The sequence below is a fragment of the Endocarpon pusillum genome, assembly GCF_000464535.1.
Source record: "Endocarpon pusillum Z07020 unplaced genomic scaffold scaffold2153, whole genome shotgun sequence".
Lineage (NCBI taxonomy): Eukaryota > Fungi > Ascomycota > Eurotiomycetes > Verrucariales > Verrucariaceae > Endocarpon > Endocarpon pusillum.
In genome coordinates this window covers 51,410-67,646 of record NW_006916146.1, presented here as the reverse complement: position 1 = coordinate 67,646, position 16,237 = coordinate 51,410, and the positions used below count along the sequence as shown (strand labels likewise).

The following is a 16,237-nucleotide window of genomic DNA, read 5'->3' as shown; positions in this document are numbered from 1 at the left end:
CTTTTCTGTCGAATATCATCACGTTGTAAGATAGGATCTGGTTGGTTAATAGATAGTTGTTGTCGCTGTAAATGCTGTTCACCAATCTCAACAGCTTGCTGCGTAGTCTGTTGATAAAGTTGCTTAGTTTGAATACTAAATCGGTCTTTTTCTTTATTTCTAAGTAGCTGCCAAATTCTTGCTATTTTCTCCTCTTATCGTTCCTGCTGTCTTGAAGAGACATCATAAGGGGGTGGCGTTTCTATCTCCTCCGCGTATTTTGGCTGCCAATTTGTGAAATTGATAGTAGAGCCGTGTATCCATTAGCGCGGATGAATAAGAGAACGAGGAAGAGGTTTGCCGGTACAAAAAGCTTTCGAAAGGTAATGCTTATAAGCAATACCAAATCGGAGAAGAATCTCGTATTGATAGCTATTTGATGATACTTGTAATATAGCTGTCGCTTAATTTAGAGTATGTCATTTCTGTTGTAATAGATTCAAAGCAAAATTTGAGATATTATATCTCAAATCTGTGAAGGCATAGGCCTGCGCTAAGCGTGGGTATTTCCGAAGATAATCTTGTTCATCCACTACTAAATCTCTGAGGATAGATTTAACCTTTGAACAGAGTCTTTTAGCGGAGTCCTCTAGCGGGAGTTGTGCATTAGTGACCTCACGTATAACATGGTGATAGGACTCTCCTCGTTGACTCTGCTTGTGGAGCCTAGATTTGGGTATTGATGAGTATATAAATGAACCACTTGATTCTCCTTCGGCCCTTATGTTTTCTTGATATACTTATATTCAGCAGGATTAAGCTCATTCAATAGAGCTTGTCGATTATCTATGAGCTCCTCCTTCGTTATAGATTTGATATAGGTCCAGGCCCGCTCTTGAGACCGATATATTTAATCTTCTTTTCTTCATCAAAATATCCATCGATATCCTTCTTACTATATCTGCCAGATCGTCGAAATTTGGTCAACATAGCTTCAACAGCATGCCAATCGCAAGTTTGAACTATAGCATTAGGAAATGTCTTTGAGACGGAAGCAAGAATGCCACCAGCTTGATCTCCGAGAACCACGTGAGGAGGCATAGCTGCTTCTTCATCCTCCTTTTGAAAACAGTACGCTTTAAGACTCTCCCAAAAGAAAGAATATGACTCCTCGGATTCAGAAGAACAGAAGGAAAAGACGATAGGAAAGGTCTTTCCCGAACTCAATACACCCACAGCGATAAGGATTGGCATACGCAAATTGTTGGTACTAAAAGTGCCATCAATCACACAGAGCTAATCAGCAACAAAGCGCTTTGTTGCCCCCAAAAGAATAGGATGAGTAAACCAGATTTGGACGAGTTTCCTTCTAGTCTCACAGCCAAAGCTATCCTCTTCAATATTAACGCGAGTTTGATACACAAATTCGGCGTCATAAAGCGCTATAAGTAGTCTATTAATGGTTTCAGGAGCTGCCTTGTCTCCTCTCATATTCCTTACAGTATTATAATACTAATTAGCCGTCAAATTGATACCATATTCTTCGCTGCTTCAATTACTCGACGACTGGTTTGATATGTCATAATAGCTTGTCGATGACAAGTAGCAACGGCTGCTAATGTCTGAAACTTAGAAAGAGACCGCATATTAATAGGAAACATTAAAGGATCATCCACAAGCGGATGACCTTTATGATCAAGAGACTTGATAGCGAGAACAAAGCGCTTGACTCCTGAATTGCGCTTACTAACATTCCGCCAGGAAATACGGACTTCCCAAGGACAGTCTGATTGATTGACAGCGGTGAGGTCCTTGGTTCTTCGAGAGATAATCTTGCCCTCCATGTCTCTCTCAACTCTATTCTCTAAGTTGCGCCAGTTTTTTGTTTTGGAACATGTGATATATCACATGACCTTGGCGTGCCATGCGCATGCCCTGTGTACAGCCTGCGCATGCTCTGTGCATGGTCCTCGAATGGGTCCCGAATGCACTTCTCAACAGAGGCCATATTTATGTAGAATTCGTAAAGCACTTGAACGACTAATGCCACACTCATAAGCAAGAACTTCACTTGATTTCTCTCGACCTGATCGATCTAATTTAACGCTCTCAAGCAGTTGTTGTTCAGTTGGCAAAGTAATCTCCTTAGGCCTACCAGAACGCGGTCCATCTTGTACGTAACAATCAAGAATTCGAGGATCTTGTTCAGGACGAAAACCACGCTCATAAGCTCTTTTTTTGAGATAAGATTGTGCAGATTGTTTGACCCCAGTCTTCTTCTCAATATCACGCCATGAGAATCCCTCCGCTAATAATGTAAGGCATTGAACTCGTTGTACGATTGTATGACGATGAGCACGACCAACAGCATCCTGTGAACGAGGTCGAATAGGAGGATAAGGAGGAGGAGGAGGAGGAGGAGGAAAAGGAGGAGGACGAGGTGTACGAAGAGTAGTATTTCGACGGCCTATGTACGCGTAAGCTCGAATAACTCATTAAGGAGGCCATACTCACGTAGAATAGGGTCTTCAGAGGCCATTCTATCTCTTGAAATAAGGCTTCAAGAGCTGTATTGCCACTGCGTTGGCCACTGCGTTGACCACTGCGTTATTCTGTTATGCTGTTTAAGATCAACCAGCTTGCCATACAAATTATTATGGGCGCTAGGTAGAGTCTAAACCTTACTAGTGATACGCTAATATTAGCCGGATATGAAGTACTTTTGGGGCACGACTCCGTACAACTTAAGTGGTCAGATCGAGCAAAGCCTCAAGTGATGACGTTGGCAGTCATGCTCACCAGCTTTGTGCCTTGGAGTGTGCTTTGGAGGACTGCCTGACTGGTCCTGCGTTGGAAATTGGAACGCGGCCAGGGACCAAAACGAACTTTTACCTGTGCGGAACGCCACCAGCAAAATCTCATCGAAAGGGGAGGAACCAATCACTCTGGTCATAATAGTCTTTGACCTGCCGCCGTCTTGTTTGGCTTGCTGAGACCTACGGACAGTCTTTTCACTCAGCCCTGGAGGAGTGATCACAAAAGTCATGGTAATGGGAGGCAAACACGATGTAAGGGGTATCGAGGAGGTTCTATGAAAGTGATTGGATGGCGGAAGTGTGATTGCAAGGGCTTATCCTGCATAAACCTCCCAACAGACCAAACTGTCCGAGTTAGGGGCTGCTGTTCAAGATGATGACATCGAGGTAGTGAAGTAGATCTCGATACAGCCCTAGCGAAGCATTTCACCTACTGGCTCTATCATGCACCTGTATTGTGTCTTATTGGACACGTTCTGGGCCTTCTTGATCGCTGCTGCGCTGCTATCGAGTGAACTGGCCAGCACTGCGGCATTTTCACCCTGTCGCGGCGTTATGTCAGCCGATACAGGGTCTCCAAGGATCGACATGTCACGATCATCGAAAGGGAGAGGGAGAGGCCACTACACAGGATCCTGCTATAGTGTTGCCGGTGCCTCAGGCAAAGGGAGGTGTTGGTCGAGGAATCCATGGGGAGGTGAGATACCCTCGGTAGGATGCTGATAGGGGCGCCATTGCATGAACCGCCTCGATAACCAGGCCAACGGTTGGATCGACCGGCCCAGGAAGCAACGAATGAAATGAGCTGCGCGGTCTTCCCACGGCCATGCCATGGTTTCAAATAGGCAGTGTATCCTCTCGTAACTTTTGCGTGGCGCGAAGACCAGCTGAACACCACGTTCAAGATGGTTCAGAGGCCCTTCCTGTTAGGCTTCGTCGTGATGTCAGTTGGCCAGAGCCCCTATGCGAGGGATGAAGGAGTGGTGCCACTGCATTGTCAACGGCTGCGGTATTTTTCTGATTGGCGAGGTGGTCTCGGGGACAAATAGTGCGCCGCTCGTGTTAGCGAGAAGTGGGCGGTGGTGAGGGTGGCAATGGTGTCGAACCAGGTACCTCCACGAGGGACCGGAGACGCCTGGCCCGGGGCGCTAGATAAGATTGTCGACGTACGTAGTAGTCGTCAGCATCATCGGTTGATATCGGCGAATCGCGAGGGTAGAACTCTGGCCGACATGGAGCTGGTGTCAGCCCGCGGGGCGGCTAGGAATGCCAGCCCCGGGGGCGCAGCCGCCAGCTGACACGGTTTCGAGATGGACGGACAAAGCGGCGTGATGGTCACTGAAGGTCGCATGCAGACATCAACGCTATCGTGGTCGGGGGGGCGGTGACCAATATATAGACGAGCGACGCGGCAACCGCCGAAAGATAAAAGCGGCAAGCGGTCACGGGCGGCGCCTGACCCGATGCGGTCGGAGCACCCCCGGCACCCTGACGCAGAGTACGGAGTAATGCAAACATTGTGGAAATTTATGTGCTTGGCGGACGATAGTCTCCCGTTGAGATGACAATGAAATCACTTTCTCTCGGTTTAAGGTATTTTGGACCACTGAGAGACTGCGGCCCACCACCCGAAACGCGAGTGTCCCTTGAAAAATTTGATGTATATAAGCTTGAGTGTTAGGGACAATGTGTGAGATGTAGAGGGTTCCCAGAAACGAAACGAAGAAGTACCTTTCTGTCAGACAAAAGCTAGTTTACGATCTTCTGAGGACCGCGGTCATTTTGGTCCAACACTTTGCTATTACGAAAGTGGGAGATCTCCATCCCTGGACTAGTGTCGAGGCCATGTAGAGCAATGAGGACCTGTGCGGTGAAGCACTTACTATAAATGAATGTGTTTGAATAATTTCCAATATATGATCACACAGTAGAGTTTCTCCAAAGCCATCATTAAGCAGAGATCACTGTCCTATCTTGGAACATGATAACTTATCAACAACTCCGGTCACGACGACTAAACCAAGCCATTCGAGTTACACGTGCAGCTTGTGCGGGTTTCAGATCAGAGCCTAGAATATATGGTGGCATCACCAACACCGTATGGTAGACAACTCGGACATCCTTGCAAATTCATATGGACAACACGTACTCGCACTATCTGCCTTCGTACTTCTTTTCTCCCGTGTTCTCCCTCATGTTGCCCTTTCGTGATTTCCGACGATCACCCGACTGATGAGCCAGCCATCAATATAATCGGTGACGTTTCCTCTGAAAAATGGTGATCGAATTTAGATCTGGGACGAATATATCAAATTCTACCCATTCTACACTCCCTTGTCAGGCCCGCCTCTATCACTTGTAATTCCACGAATTTTATCTCTTCAAAGCGAACACGAAATGGTCTGGTAGATCTGGACCAATATTTCATGTTTGATCAGGGTGTCCATCAAATCAAATCGGTGCTTTCGTCAAAGCAAATCGGCCTCCGTGGACCTGACAAATTAGTCAAACTAAAAGTCTTGACAGAAAAGTCTCTTATATTTTCGATGGAATACAATGGTCTTGGCGGACACTCGATCTGGACGAGAATTCAAGAAGTTGTCAGACGCTATTTCTACATGTTATTAGTAGTCAGTACCTTTGCATTTTGCCTGCTTTTGACTGGTCATTTTCGCCGTAATTTCGCAGCTAATTTCCCAGCAATTCGTACTTGTTTCTGCGCACCCTGCGCCTTTTTGAGAGAGAACAGAGCCGTTTCTCCTACCTATTTAATATAAGTAAAACTCTAGAAATATATTGCTTACTGAGATTTGACTCGATTTGACAAATCAGCCCAACAAAGCAAATCACGAGTTTGGATTAAACAAGCAAAGCAAGCCAGGGCCTCGATTTGCTTAGTTTGATTCGATGGATATCCAGCGTTTGATTAGCAAATTGCCATCAGTCGAGCACAAAGACTGCACGCTGACACCTGTTGTTTGTGTCAACGCAGAGAGTCAAAATCCTGAAGCCTTTAGCATCTGGGAGTTCGTTATGCATGATGTCTTGACCATGACAATGACCAAGGTCTTTTCACTGTCCATTCTCAAATCTGATACATGTGAGGTATCGATCATGCTCGATGTTACCGAGTTCATGCCCTGGATAATGAAAATACCTTCGAGGGGTATGAAAGAACATTGTCAATTTCTTGAAAGTGGAGAAAGGTGTCTTGTTGTCGTCGAAGTGGACTGCCGAAACCCATTTCGGTGACAGTGAGATTTTCCTGGACTGCAAGGCTGAGTGAGCCTTTGGTGAAGCTTTGGTCGAATTATCCAAAGCCAACGTGGCTCATCCACTCCGACTTCTCTGCCACAAATACTGACGTACCATAGGACCTCATGGGCCATCATAGCAATGCGGGTGCGCGAAAGTTCGGAGCGCCATATATTGAAAACACGAGGCCCTTCTTGTCCTTCTTCTCGGATCCGATCGCGCTCACATTCTTCGGGAGCCTCATCTGCATTTCTGGGGCGTTTGGTCTTGAATACCCAATACCTGGCAGATAAATGTACCTCGCTCATAGCACGCGATGCTAGACGTGACGCAGCTGTGTCTTCGCTTGGAAGCAAAGTCAATATCTCTGTGCGCAACTCTTCTGGAAGTTTAGCAGAAGGGTCCACGTTGTGGTCATGCAAATTTCGTTTGGGGGACAAATTCAGTGACTTGGTCTGGCTGGAATTTGTGGATCGATTTCAGCGTTATTGTGGTTTCCGGATCTGGACCAATCTGTTTTCCTCATCCACTACCCATTTCCCGCCAATCCGAAATCGAACCATTGGCTCTGGTCTTTGAAGGACGACGTCAAATCGTCTCGACCATACCAGGGTGTATCAACCCTACACCTGCCCCATTAATTTCTCCTACCATATGCCTTTAGGGTGGAACCCAGATCGTTGATAAGTTGGTCAAATTCTTTCCCCTGGTCGCTGATGTTGACACCTCTATACCTGCGACATTGGAGTAGTATCTCAAAACACGTTTCATGTATCGAGAAAGAATTAGCATGCGATTGGATACAGGTGTCGTCTGTCCAGTCATGCATTTTATCTACCATTCAACATTCTTCATTTCTTGGGCATGTTTGTCCATGGATCTTACATCAGTGCGTCCGTTTGAATCAATTAAGGTTGAGTCAAATAACCCAAAACAAATGCGTAAGTAGCAACTAAACTAAATCCGCCAATGCAACTTGAAGTCTTGACTGAAAGAGACGAAGGAATAAAGGTCTTGGCGGACTCCTCTTGTAAGACAAAAATCATCAATGGTTCTTTTATGTTTTACTAATGTTTGACTTCATCTGGCGAACGAGTCAAATCAGACCGAGCCAATCTCTAGGATTAGATAAGCAAGTCAGATGAGGGCTGCTAGTATGTTTGATTTATCTGATTTGATGAATACACTGTCTTGCATCGAACGGGCAGATCTAGCGCTCCGAAAATGGGTGCTGTTAATTGTCCTGACTGCTTCCTCGTTGGCCAGTTTTTCATCACTAACCCTCTTAGGATTTTGATCAGCGATGCTCACGTTTCTGGATGAAGAATACCAGCATGACGGGACAGTCGTTTGCTCAGAAGCACCATCCACGATGAGAAATATAGAAAGTATCTACTGGGATCAAGACTGTAGCATTATTTCCCGAGTAACTTCCTAAAATGGTAATGGCCAACTTGGAGTGGTGAATACGTTCAGCCTTGCCAAGCAATGCTGGCGAAGCTTGGGCCAGCTCCTCTTTCACCTCCCCAAGTCTCTGTCTGCATCATCTCGAATGTGAGGATCACCCCTATCCAGCATGAAGTGCGTACCATCTCAGACGCCCCGTGCTCTCCGAGTCAGCCAGACCCCTATTTTAAGCGCACGAAATGTCCTGACCACAGGGTCCTGTCCGCTACAAACGTCTCGTGCCAGATTCTCCACAACTCATCCACGACGCAATGGACCTTTCATATCTACCTATGGCTCCAACGAATTTCTTTCCCGGAAGCATCGAATCAGAACCGACCCTTCACCATCTTCAGAGCGTGCTCGACTGATACGGAGAAGCAAGATCGCAGGTTTTGGCATCATCGTTTGCGCGGTGTGCATATTTGGCATAATCAAGTCAGGTGCCATTCCAGAGCCATCAAAGAACAAGAAAAGGCAGACACCCAGTGAAACTCAGCTTGATGGGCCTGCCTCGATAGTCCCTGATACTTCCTTGCAGGACAAGGCGGAGCAAGTAGCCACCGGCACATCTACAGTCCCTACATTTCCAAAGACAATACATCTTTCATCGCTCGATGCGCCAGCGAATGCATCCGTTGTAGACAAGGGAAAACAGGAGTACCAGCTCGTTGGATTGGGCATACGTACGGTATCTTTCCTCGGCATTCAAGTGTATGTAGTAGGTCTCTACATAGCAGTTCCAGATATTGCCACACTGCAGGAACGATTGGTGAGGAAGATGGATCCAGTGGCTACAACATTGGTACCTGGCGAGCGGCAGAAGCTGAAGGAGCTTTTAATGGATCCAGTAAAGGGCGAAGAGGTGTGGGATGAGATACTTAAAGATGGAGGCATCAGAACCGCTTTCCGGATCGTACCTACAAGGAACACCGATTTCATGCATCTGCGGGACGGATGGGTGAGAGGAATCACAGGAAGGACACAAGCCCGGACTGCTGCAGGTGACCAATCATTCAATGACGAAACATTTGGTGCCAGTGTCAACGACTTTAAGGCTATTTGGGGCTCTGGAGCAAGAAAGTCTTTGCCTAAAGGGGGAACGTTGATGCTGACAAGGGACGCTCAAGGGAAGATGGCTGCATGGATCGAGGAGAAACAAGGCAGCTTGAGGTTGGGAGTAGTCAACGATGAAAGGATCAGCCGATTGATTTGGCTGGGTTATTTAGCCGGCAAGAACGTGAGCAGTGAAGGAGCACGCAGGAGTGTAGTCGATGGCGTTATGGACTTCGTGGAAAGACCTGTGGGAACGGTCGCACAGCAGGTGGTGTAGGAGAAATAGTTGAAAGGACGATCAGCATCGTCTTGTCTTCCATTCAAACCAAATGATACATGTACAGTACGTATCGGCTATGAATTCCATGAAATGTATCAAACATATGTTCTCCCATCCATCTTTCCTGTTTCTACCAACTAGTTTTCCCATCTCTTGTGTCTTTTTTTCAAGCTTCCGACTCTGACAAAAATCCGGGTAAGGTGGTCCCTGTGGCAGTGTAATGTACAGCGTTCTTCAGCCAATACTCGTCAAAGCCTTTCGGTCCCTTGGTGGCCACCACCTCATCCAGATTATCTCTCCCGCCCAATTCTTTCTCTGCAACGAAGATACGAGGGACCGTTCTCTTGCTTGTCTTCTCCTTGAGGAAGTCTTGGATATCATCGCCATCAGCTATGGCAAGGAATACAATCAGCTTTGCTAGTTGAGTCACAAAACGTGGATGCAACCTACATGCTTGATCCAACTCGTATACATCAAGGCTGAATGGAGTACCCTTGGCCTCGTATTCCTTTTGCTTCGCGGTCAGGATCTTCTTGCTATGTGCACAGTGAGAACACCAGGTCTTCGAGAATATCATCACGGCGTTGTCGTGAATGAGACCATCAGCTTTCGACTTTGCGTCAGCCATGGCAGCAGGTGAACGTGGAGCTGAGATGCCAAAAAGGCGACGGAAGATCGACGAAATTTTGGCGGTTGGGAGCACTTGACGGGCGGGAACAGGAGACTATATACAAGGAAGAGATGGGATATATGTATAATATATGTGCAGGACGAGGAGACGCGGCGGACTGAAAAGTTGAAACTGTTGGATTGTACGAGGCGGATGGTGGCGCCATTTCAGGCAACCTTTCCCAATTAGGCAAACGGCCAACTCTACGGCCTATCGCGTGCGAGTCTTTGAACATTCACACTGGAAGAGTTCTTCACGCATCACCAGCTGTACTCCATACAGAAATGTAACCAATGAATTGTCGATCCTGCGGGCCAGGAACCATGATCCCATGTTCTCCAGACCCTAAATAGGCTATGGGGCTTGGACTTGCTGGATCAGATGAAGTTCGATATTCTGTGCAAGTATGGCTCGCACCACTCCATCACTCATGTCAGTACGGAGTACATTTGTGCAAGATGTTGGACTGACAGGCTTTCAATCGATCCAGCCAATCAGGAGTCAGCCCTTTAAAGGCATCATGCGTGATGAGATTTATGATGCCGGCTTCCAGCAGCTCAGGGCTCCAATCACCAACTAATATCAGGATCCACCTGCATGAGATGTGGCACAGCAAACATTACGGTCACAACCTTTCCAGACCAGCAAGGCTTTCACCTTATAACATCTTCTCCTTAGAGGATGGCATTCGGAGGATTGGGAAAATTAGTCTCTACCTATATACGCTGAACGAATCATTTCCGTGCTCAGATGCTTGAGATCACCCATTTTCATAGCCTCGACGAACGGCTCGAAAATAGGCCCTCGTCAGATACTTTGTGCAAGCAATGCAAGAAGTTAAACATTGTGCAACTTTTTTCAGGCCCTCGATATGAAGATTTCGAGATTTCGTACACAGGTGACAAGCCGCTCGATGTCTTTATCGGAACAATCGCCGAGATTAAGTTGCGTGCGTGTGCATGCAGAATCTGTCACATAGTGGTTGCTTTTCACGATGCTTCGCACAAGAAGAGCTGGCTAGATAAAGAAGATTGTGATGAGGCTATGGAAAAGGCCTGGCTGAAGCCTTACCGAACGGATATCATTCTGTATACTCCAGACCTGTCAAATGTTAGCGACAAAGGTTCAATCGCCACCTCTCTTGCGGTTGTCTTCCAGAAGGTCCCGAAGCAATCATCATTTTCTTCTCTGGGGGAGGATCACCGGGGGCCAAGGACTAGCAACCCTGGGCGAAGACCAATGGTTGAACTCGAGCACGCCATCACTGGTTGTACAGGAAGTCCCAACTCTGCGAAGGGTATCTTCGAAGAGGAGTTTTCAACAGCTGAATTACCTCATGGAGCTTACAATACCCATAACTTCTTGTTCTGTCTCACTGGCAACTCTTTGATCGAGAAGGCCCCTGTATTGAGTGTTCCTGATTCTACTCATGGGTCGAACATTGATTGGACCTCGTTAAGAGCTTGGATTAGAGCCTGCGAAGACGATCACCCCATGTGTCGCCCTAAAGGTCGACTGTTCTCTGACAAAGGAGACATTCCTATCCGTTGCGTCGACGTCAAGACTTCGACCATTGTTCACATCGATGCTGATACCAGATACCTTGCTTTAAGCTACGTTTGGGGAGCGGAACGCCATGAGATTATGGAACATATCAATCACTGCCTTGTTGGGGCGGAATCCACAATAATAATCGACTCTCTGCCACAGACCGTCAGGGACGCAATCCGGATTACAGAACACTTAGGAGAGCGATATCTTTGGGTAGACTGCCTATGCATCAACCAAGGGGACGCCCGCGATCTGAGTGAGCAGATCGGATTAATGGATAGAATCTATGAATACTCATCGCTTACTCTTGTAACTTCGACCACTACCAATGTCTATTCAGAAATTCCCGGTATACGCTCGCTGTCAAGGGTAAAATCCGCATGTGACGCGATGATCGATGGGCGATCGGTGAAAGCCATATGCGCTGCCAGCGTTGTTGGCGAATTCTTTGGACCATGGTCGACAAGGGCCTGGACTTATCAGGAGTGGCTTCTTTCGAGGCGTTGTCTACTCTTTTCGGAAAACCAGATACTGTTCCGGTGTCAGTTCACTACTGGGCTGGAATCCTTTGCTCCTCCAAGAGCTGCCCAGTTTCCTAATATCGATGCGATGCCCAGATTTTGGCCCGATGTGAGGTCGGCTTCGACTACGTTGTCACGTCTATCGCTCGATAGGACGTCATGGAACTTTGAGACATACGCTGAGCTCGTAAGAGGTTATACAGAAAGGTCACTTTCTAAGGATACGGATGTCCTGCTCGCATTTTCTGGTCTAATGAGCAAGCTGGAATATTCCAGTGGGATGCCTTTCATCGAGGGAATGCCGACGAGGGACTTACTGAACGCCCTCCTTTGGACAGTGGACGACAACGCTGTGTCGCGTCTAAAGGAATGGGTTCGCAGGCAGCGACTACCTTCGTGGTCCTGGGACGGCTGGACTTGTTCAGTAAAATATCCTTGTTGGCAAATACTTCCCTCATCTGATATCGCCCAGGACTTTGCTCGTCGTTATGAGGAGATTCATAGGACTAGACCCATCGAGTCCAAACGAGCAAGAAAATGGGCACATCGGAGACGACACACTCCGATTCCTGTCATTGTTTCTTTGCTCACAGGTTATGTGGACACTCACCGCCACTTGCCTTACAGAGCTTACAGTTTAAAAAGTGCCCACTTGTCTTTGCCCACGTCAATCAAGAATCGTGGGGCTTCATGTCTTTGTGTGAGCTCGGAGACAAGGTCACTCCTGATTGAGGTTAGCTCAAGCAGGGACAAATACAAACAACTCATACGGACAGTCAAGATCCTCCACCCACTCAGCAAGGATATCATCGACGGTGAGCATGTTTTAAAGTCACTGATCAAATTGGGAAAGCGTGATGGGAGCCTCCGCGACTTCCCTACCTCCTCTGGCATCTTTAAAGAAGATGGTTCCATACATCGTGATGCTGTACTACTACAAGCGTGGAAAATCGAAGGCGATGATGGGGAGTGGTACGACAGGGTCATCGCTATGATTATAGACCGCTTGGAAGACGGCGCTGTGGAGCGAATCGCAACTACCGCCTTCTGCAGCGAGGACTGGTACTCCCTTCCACTGGTCAACGAAGTCGAAGAACTCGAGCTGGTATGACTGAGAACAAGTCGGCGATTTCTCTTACCTCGCCTGCACCATCCCTAGACTCCTCACGTCTATTATGATGCTGTTCGTCCAACCCTTGCCGGCAGCGTCTTAGTTCTGCATTTCTGCGACTTGATGCTTAGAGCAACGATTTCAGGTCTTCACCAGCACATAGATGCGACTAACGAATACCTGTCTGTCTTTTCCTCTCTTCTACGATAGAGCTAGGCAACATCAATGTACGAATGAGCGCCCGCGAAAATGTAACGCATTGCCTGGACTCGTGCGATTTCAGCACACAGATTGGGATGGGCCCATAGAACAGATGTCAGTCAACCTTCTACAACCTTCCGTGTCATGCTCTGCCACCTTCTGTTTGCGTCGTCCGGTGAATAGTGCAACGAAAATAGCCCTCCCCCAATACAGTCAACGAACCACGTAGATCTATCCTAAAAGAAGAAAACTGTCAGCCATAGACTACTATTACTAGTAGTTTACGGTATACCGAAGGACGCTGTCCTTTGGTATAACCAAAGTCCTACGACAATGAGCAACAAACAATTTGTCCAACTGGTAAATCACTTCGCTGACATCTATTTATCAACTTATGGGCTGAGCCGCCATCTTCTATGGTCCTCATCACTACCAGCAAACACAGTAACGCTTGGCCGCTTCATGCACTGTCCGCCAAGACGAATGTTTCCCTAATACTCTACTCATGCATTACTACGTATGTCCTCTAGCTAATTCCTAACAACTAAGCAATCAATTCCAACCAACAACTCCTCCCCTCTCAGCCTGGCCCTAGCAACAGATCAGACATGTTACTGACCACACAGTGTGCGCGTAGGGGCAAAAGATGAAACTCTAACTTCACGATCCTATCCCCAATAAAGAAACAGTGGAAACCCAAGGGACCTAGGAGAGGAGAAGCCCAGAACCATGCATGCATGGAAGGGATGAATTAGTACCACCGCATGGAGGGATGGGATCTGGGTAGGATGTGAATGGACTGTAATCCTTAATGGAGATGAATTTAACGAATTTGTTCAATGGATGTGCAGATCCGACGTGAATGCTACTGATTCAATAGTAGTTAATGTCGTGCAGGGCGTCGGCGGATTGTACGATAGGACAGTGGCACTTGTGGCCATTAAGTATTGGGAGCGAGAGCGAGAGAGGCAGAGCCAAAAAGCAACTAGTATGGTACATCAAGAGACCTTGGAAGAGGTCACTAATGTGATAATGGTAGTAATCAAGGTCTTTCAGTCCACCAGGGATGGAGCTAACGCCGATATTGCGCGAACTGTCCGGCCTGTATTTCAAGAGGGGTTGAATGTGCCACCTTTTACACATACTCCAACCCTCGCTTGCTCTTGACCCAAACTCCTGAAAGCAGCCAGCTCCCTAGCTAGCTACGCCGACCAGCGAGCGGAAGGAAGAAAGGGTCGCTAGAATGTAATTCGTACAGAGGGAAAATGCGAGAAAACGAGCGCGAAAAGGAAGAAAACGCCGTCCCTTTGGGGGTAATGTCCAGTGCCAACGTTACATAACAACACAACAGCCACAACTCCGTTCCTTCTTTTTGTCCAGCTCACCAGGCGGAGGAGTTCGCCGCAGGCTCTGCGGCACGCTTGACGGGCCCGGACTCCCCAGCGCCCCGACCGGCGGTGAATTGAGTGGAGAACTGATGACCTTAGGCATGGTGCTGTAGCCACCGTTACCGCTCCCACCTGTACCTGGCCGACTCGTACTCGAACTTCTGATCCTTCCTATTGGCTTCAATGGCCAGACGTTAGGATCGCCGCCCTTTTCGACTCCAGGAGTGGGTGGCGACGGCGAAGGCTGACTGAGCGATGGTCGTTTCTCACCTTCTTGGTCGTGATCAGCATGTGTAAATCCATTCTTGTCGATCTGCTGCTGCTGCTGCTGCTTCTTCGCATGTGTCGGGATGATTTGCTGATCTTGTGGGAGTCGAGGGTCGGGCTTATACATTGTGGCTAACCAGGGAGCTTCACCTTCTGGCCGGTTGATAGCGGTTCTGGGTCGATCTGGATCTGTGGAGCGAGTGGGAGGATGCTGAAGAGTTGCTGCGTTTTGTGAATTAGATGGCACGCGAGGCTTGTGCGTGTTCGATGTCTTTCGAGTCCCAGCAGGCGTGCCCTTCCGCGTCGCACTTGGAGGACTAGGAGTGGTTGTTATCACACCTTTTCCGCCGGGGTTTGGCACCGCTGATGGAGTTGCCTCTGCTGGGCTCAAGATTGACCGAGTGACATCTGTTGAGGTAGGTGTGCTATTGTTGACATCTGTCTCGTCAGCCAGGTTTTGGCTGCCCACACTAATCCCTCTTGTCCTTATCCTAGGACTCCCAAGGTTCTCGTCGTCTTCAATGCTTCCACTAAAATTGCGTTTCCGTGGTATCGGAGTGTCTCGGTCTATCCTCTCGGATGGGATTGGTAGCGGGCTTGATGTCAAGATTGGAATCTTCGATCCGCTTTTCCGGACAGTTAGCAAGCCATAAGTTTTGGTAGATCGGGCAGAATCAGTCGCGGCTATTTCTTCTGGTGTTCGTAGATCCCAGTCCCGACTCTCAGGAGACTCTGCTCTTTCATTTGTTATAGACGAGACCCTGGGACGCTTTTCGACTCGTTTCGAAGCCCAGTGATCAGCCTGTTCTATCCTGGCTGTCTCTTCGCCCAGTCTATCCCTACTCTGTGCTCGTCTTCTCGTGCTCGTGGCTCTTGGTGTGGCTAGATGGAACCCAGCAGCCTGCAATTCCTCGTCCTCTATCCTTGCGAGCTTGTCCCGGTGTATCCATTTTTCAATGTCTGGGTCGTGATCTTCTAGTCGATACATATTCTCTGGTATTTGGTCTTCGTCCTTTGGTAGTGCAAGGATCGGATTACTGGCGCCAGAGTCGGTGTACAAGTTGAGAAGGCTGTCAGATTCGCTCATCGGTAGTTGCTGGCTTGGATCTGAATTCTGCGCGGATTTCCGGTTGACATACACCCCATTATTGCCATTCGATAGTGGCGCTCTTGTAATGGTTTTTGATGGCCTGCGCAGGGAGAAACTGGTGGGATTCTATGCATAGAGTCAGTACGCTTGTCGAGCAGGGCACGATGAAGGGGAGGCAATCAGCGGATGTTTCCAAGGGGAATGGCCATATCTTTCTCTGCTGCTGGAGCCCAATACAGACAACGCTCTGTGTCGCTTGACCCGGTAGATGTGCGAATTCTCACTGACCTCTTGGTACGACTCATCCGGGCCCCCCAAACTGCCTTTCTCCTCCTTCACACCATTTACCTCGCTCAGATTGACTGAATGGACAGTTGCCATCTGTTCGAGCATCTCCCACAAGCATGAAACGGTCACTGCTCCTTATCCAGTGTACGGCCAAATTTGTATGAACTGGTCCAGCTACTTCTCCATTGATTGAACGAGCGCCGAAGGGTCGCACCGATTATAACAGGTGGGTACGAACATTGACAACCAGCGATATCCCGGGTTTCCTAAAAATGGCGTAGGTCTCTGTTGCTATAAGTCGAATCGGTAAATTGTAGT

At 48.0% G+C, this 16,237-nt stretch overlaps 4 protein-coding genes across 4 annotated transcripts; 2 read left to right on the top strand and 2 right to left on the bottom strand.

The window, feature by feature from the left end:
• Nucleotides 1-7,626: 7,626 nt before the first annotated feature.
• On the top strand, nt 7,627-8,829 carry EPUS_08493 (uncharacterized protein; the record flags this gene model as incomplete). The annotated part of the gene is made up of 1 exon (XM_007803298.1): nt 7,627-8,829. The coding sequence occupies one exon, from the start codon at nt 7,627-7,629 to the stop codon at nt 8,827-8,829; it is 1,203 nt and encodes a 400-aa protein (XP_007801489.1).
• A 169-nt stretch (nt 8,830-8,998) lies between these two features.
• Nucleotides 8,999-9,460, bottom strand: EPUS_08492 (uncharacterized protein; the record flags this gene model as incomplete). The annotated part of the gene is made up of 2 exons (XM_007803297.1): nt 8,999-9,222; nt 9,283-9,460. 2 exons carry the CDS (start codon nt 9,458-9,460, stop codon nt 8,999-9,001), a joined length of 402 nt encoding a protein of 133 aa, XP_007801488.1.
• Nucleotides 9,461-10,546: 1,086 nt separating this feature from the next.
• Nucleotides 10,547-12,685, top strand: EPUS_08491 (uncharacterized protein; the record flags this gene model as incomplete). Its single annotated transcript, XM_007803296.1, has 1 exon — nt 10,547-12,685. The coding sequence occupies one exon, from the start codon at nt 10,547-10,549 to the stop codon at nt 12,683-12,685; it is 2,139 nt and encodes a 712-aa protein (XP_007801487.1).
• A 1,533-nt stretch (nt 12,686-14,218) lies between these two features.
• On the bottom strand, nt 14,219-16,024 carry EPUS_08490 (uncharacterized protein; the record flags this gene model as incomplete). Its single annotated transcript, XM_007803295.1, has 2 exons — nt 14,219-15,757; nt 15,920-16,024. 2 exons carry the CDS (start codon nt 16,022-16,024, stop codon nt 14,219-14,221), a joined length of 1,644 nt encoding a protein of 547 aa, XP_007801486.1.
• Nucleotides 16,025-16,237: the final 213 nt, after the last annotated feature.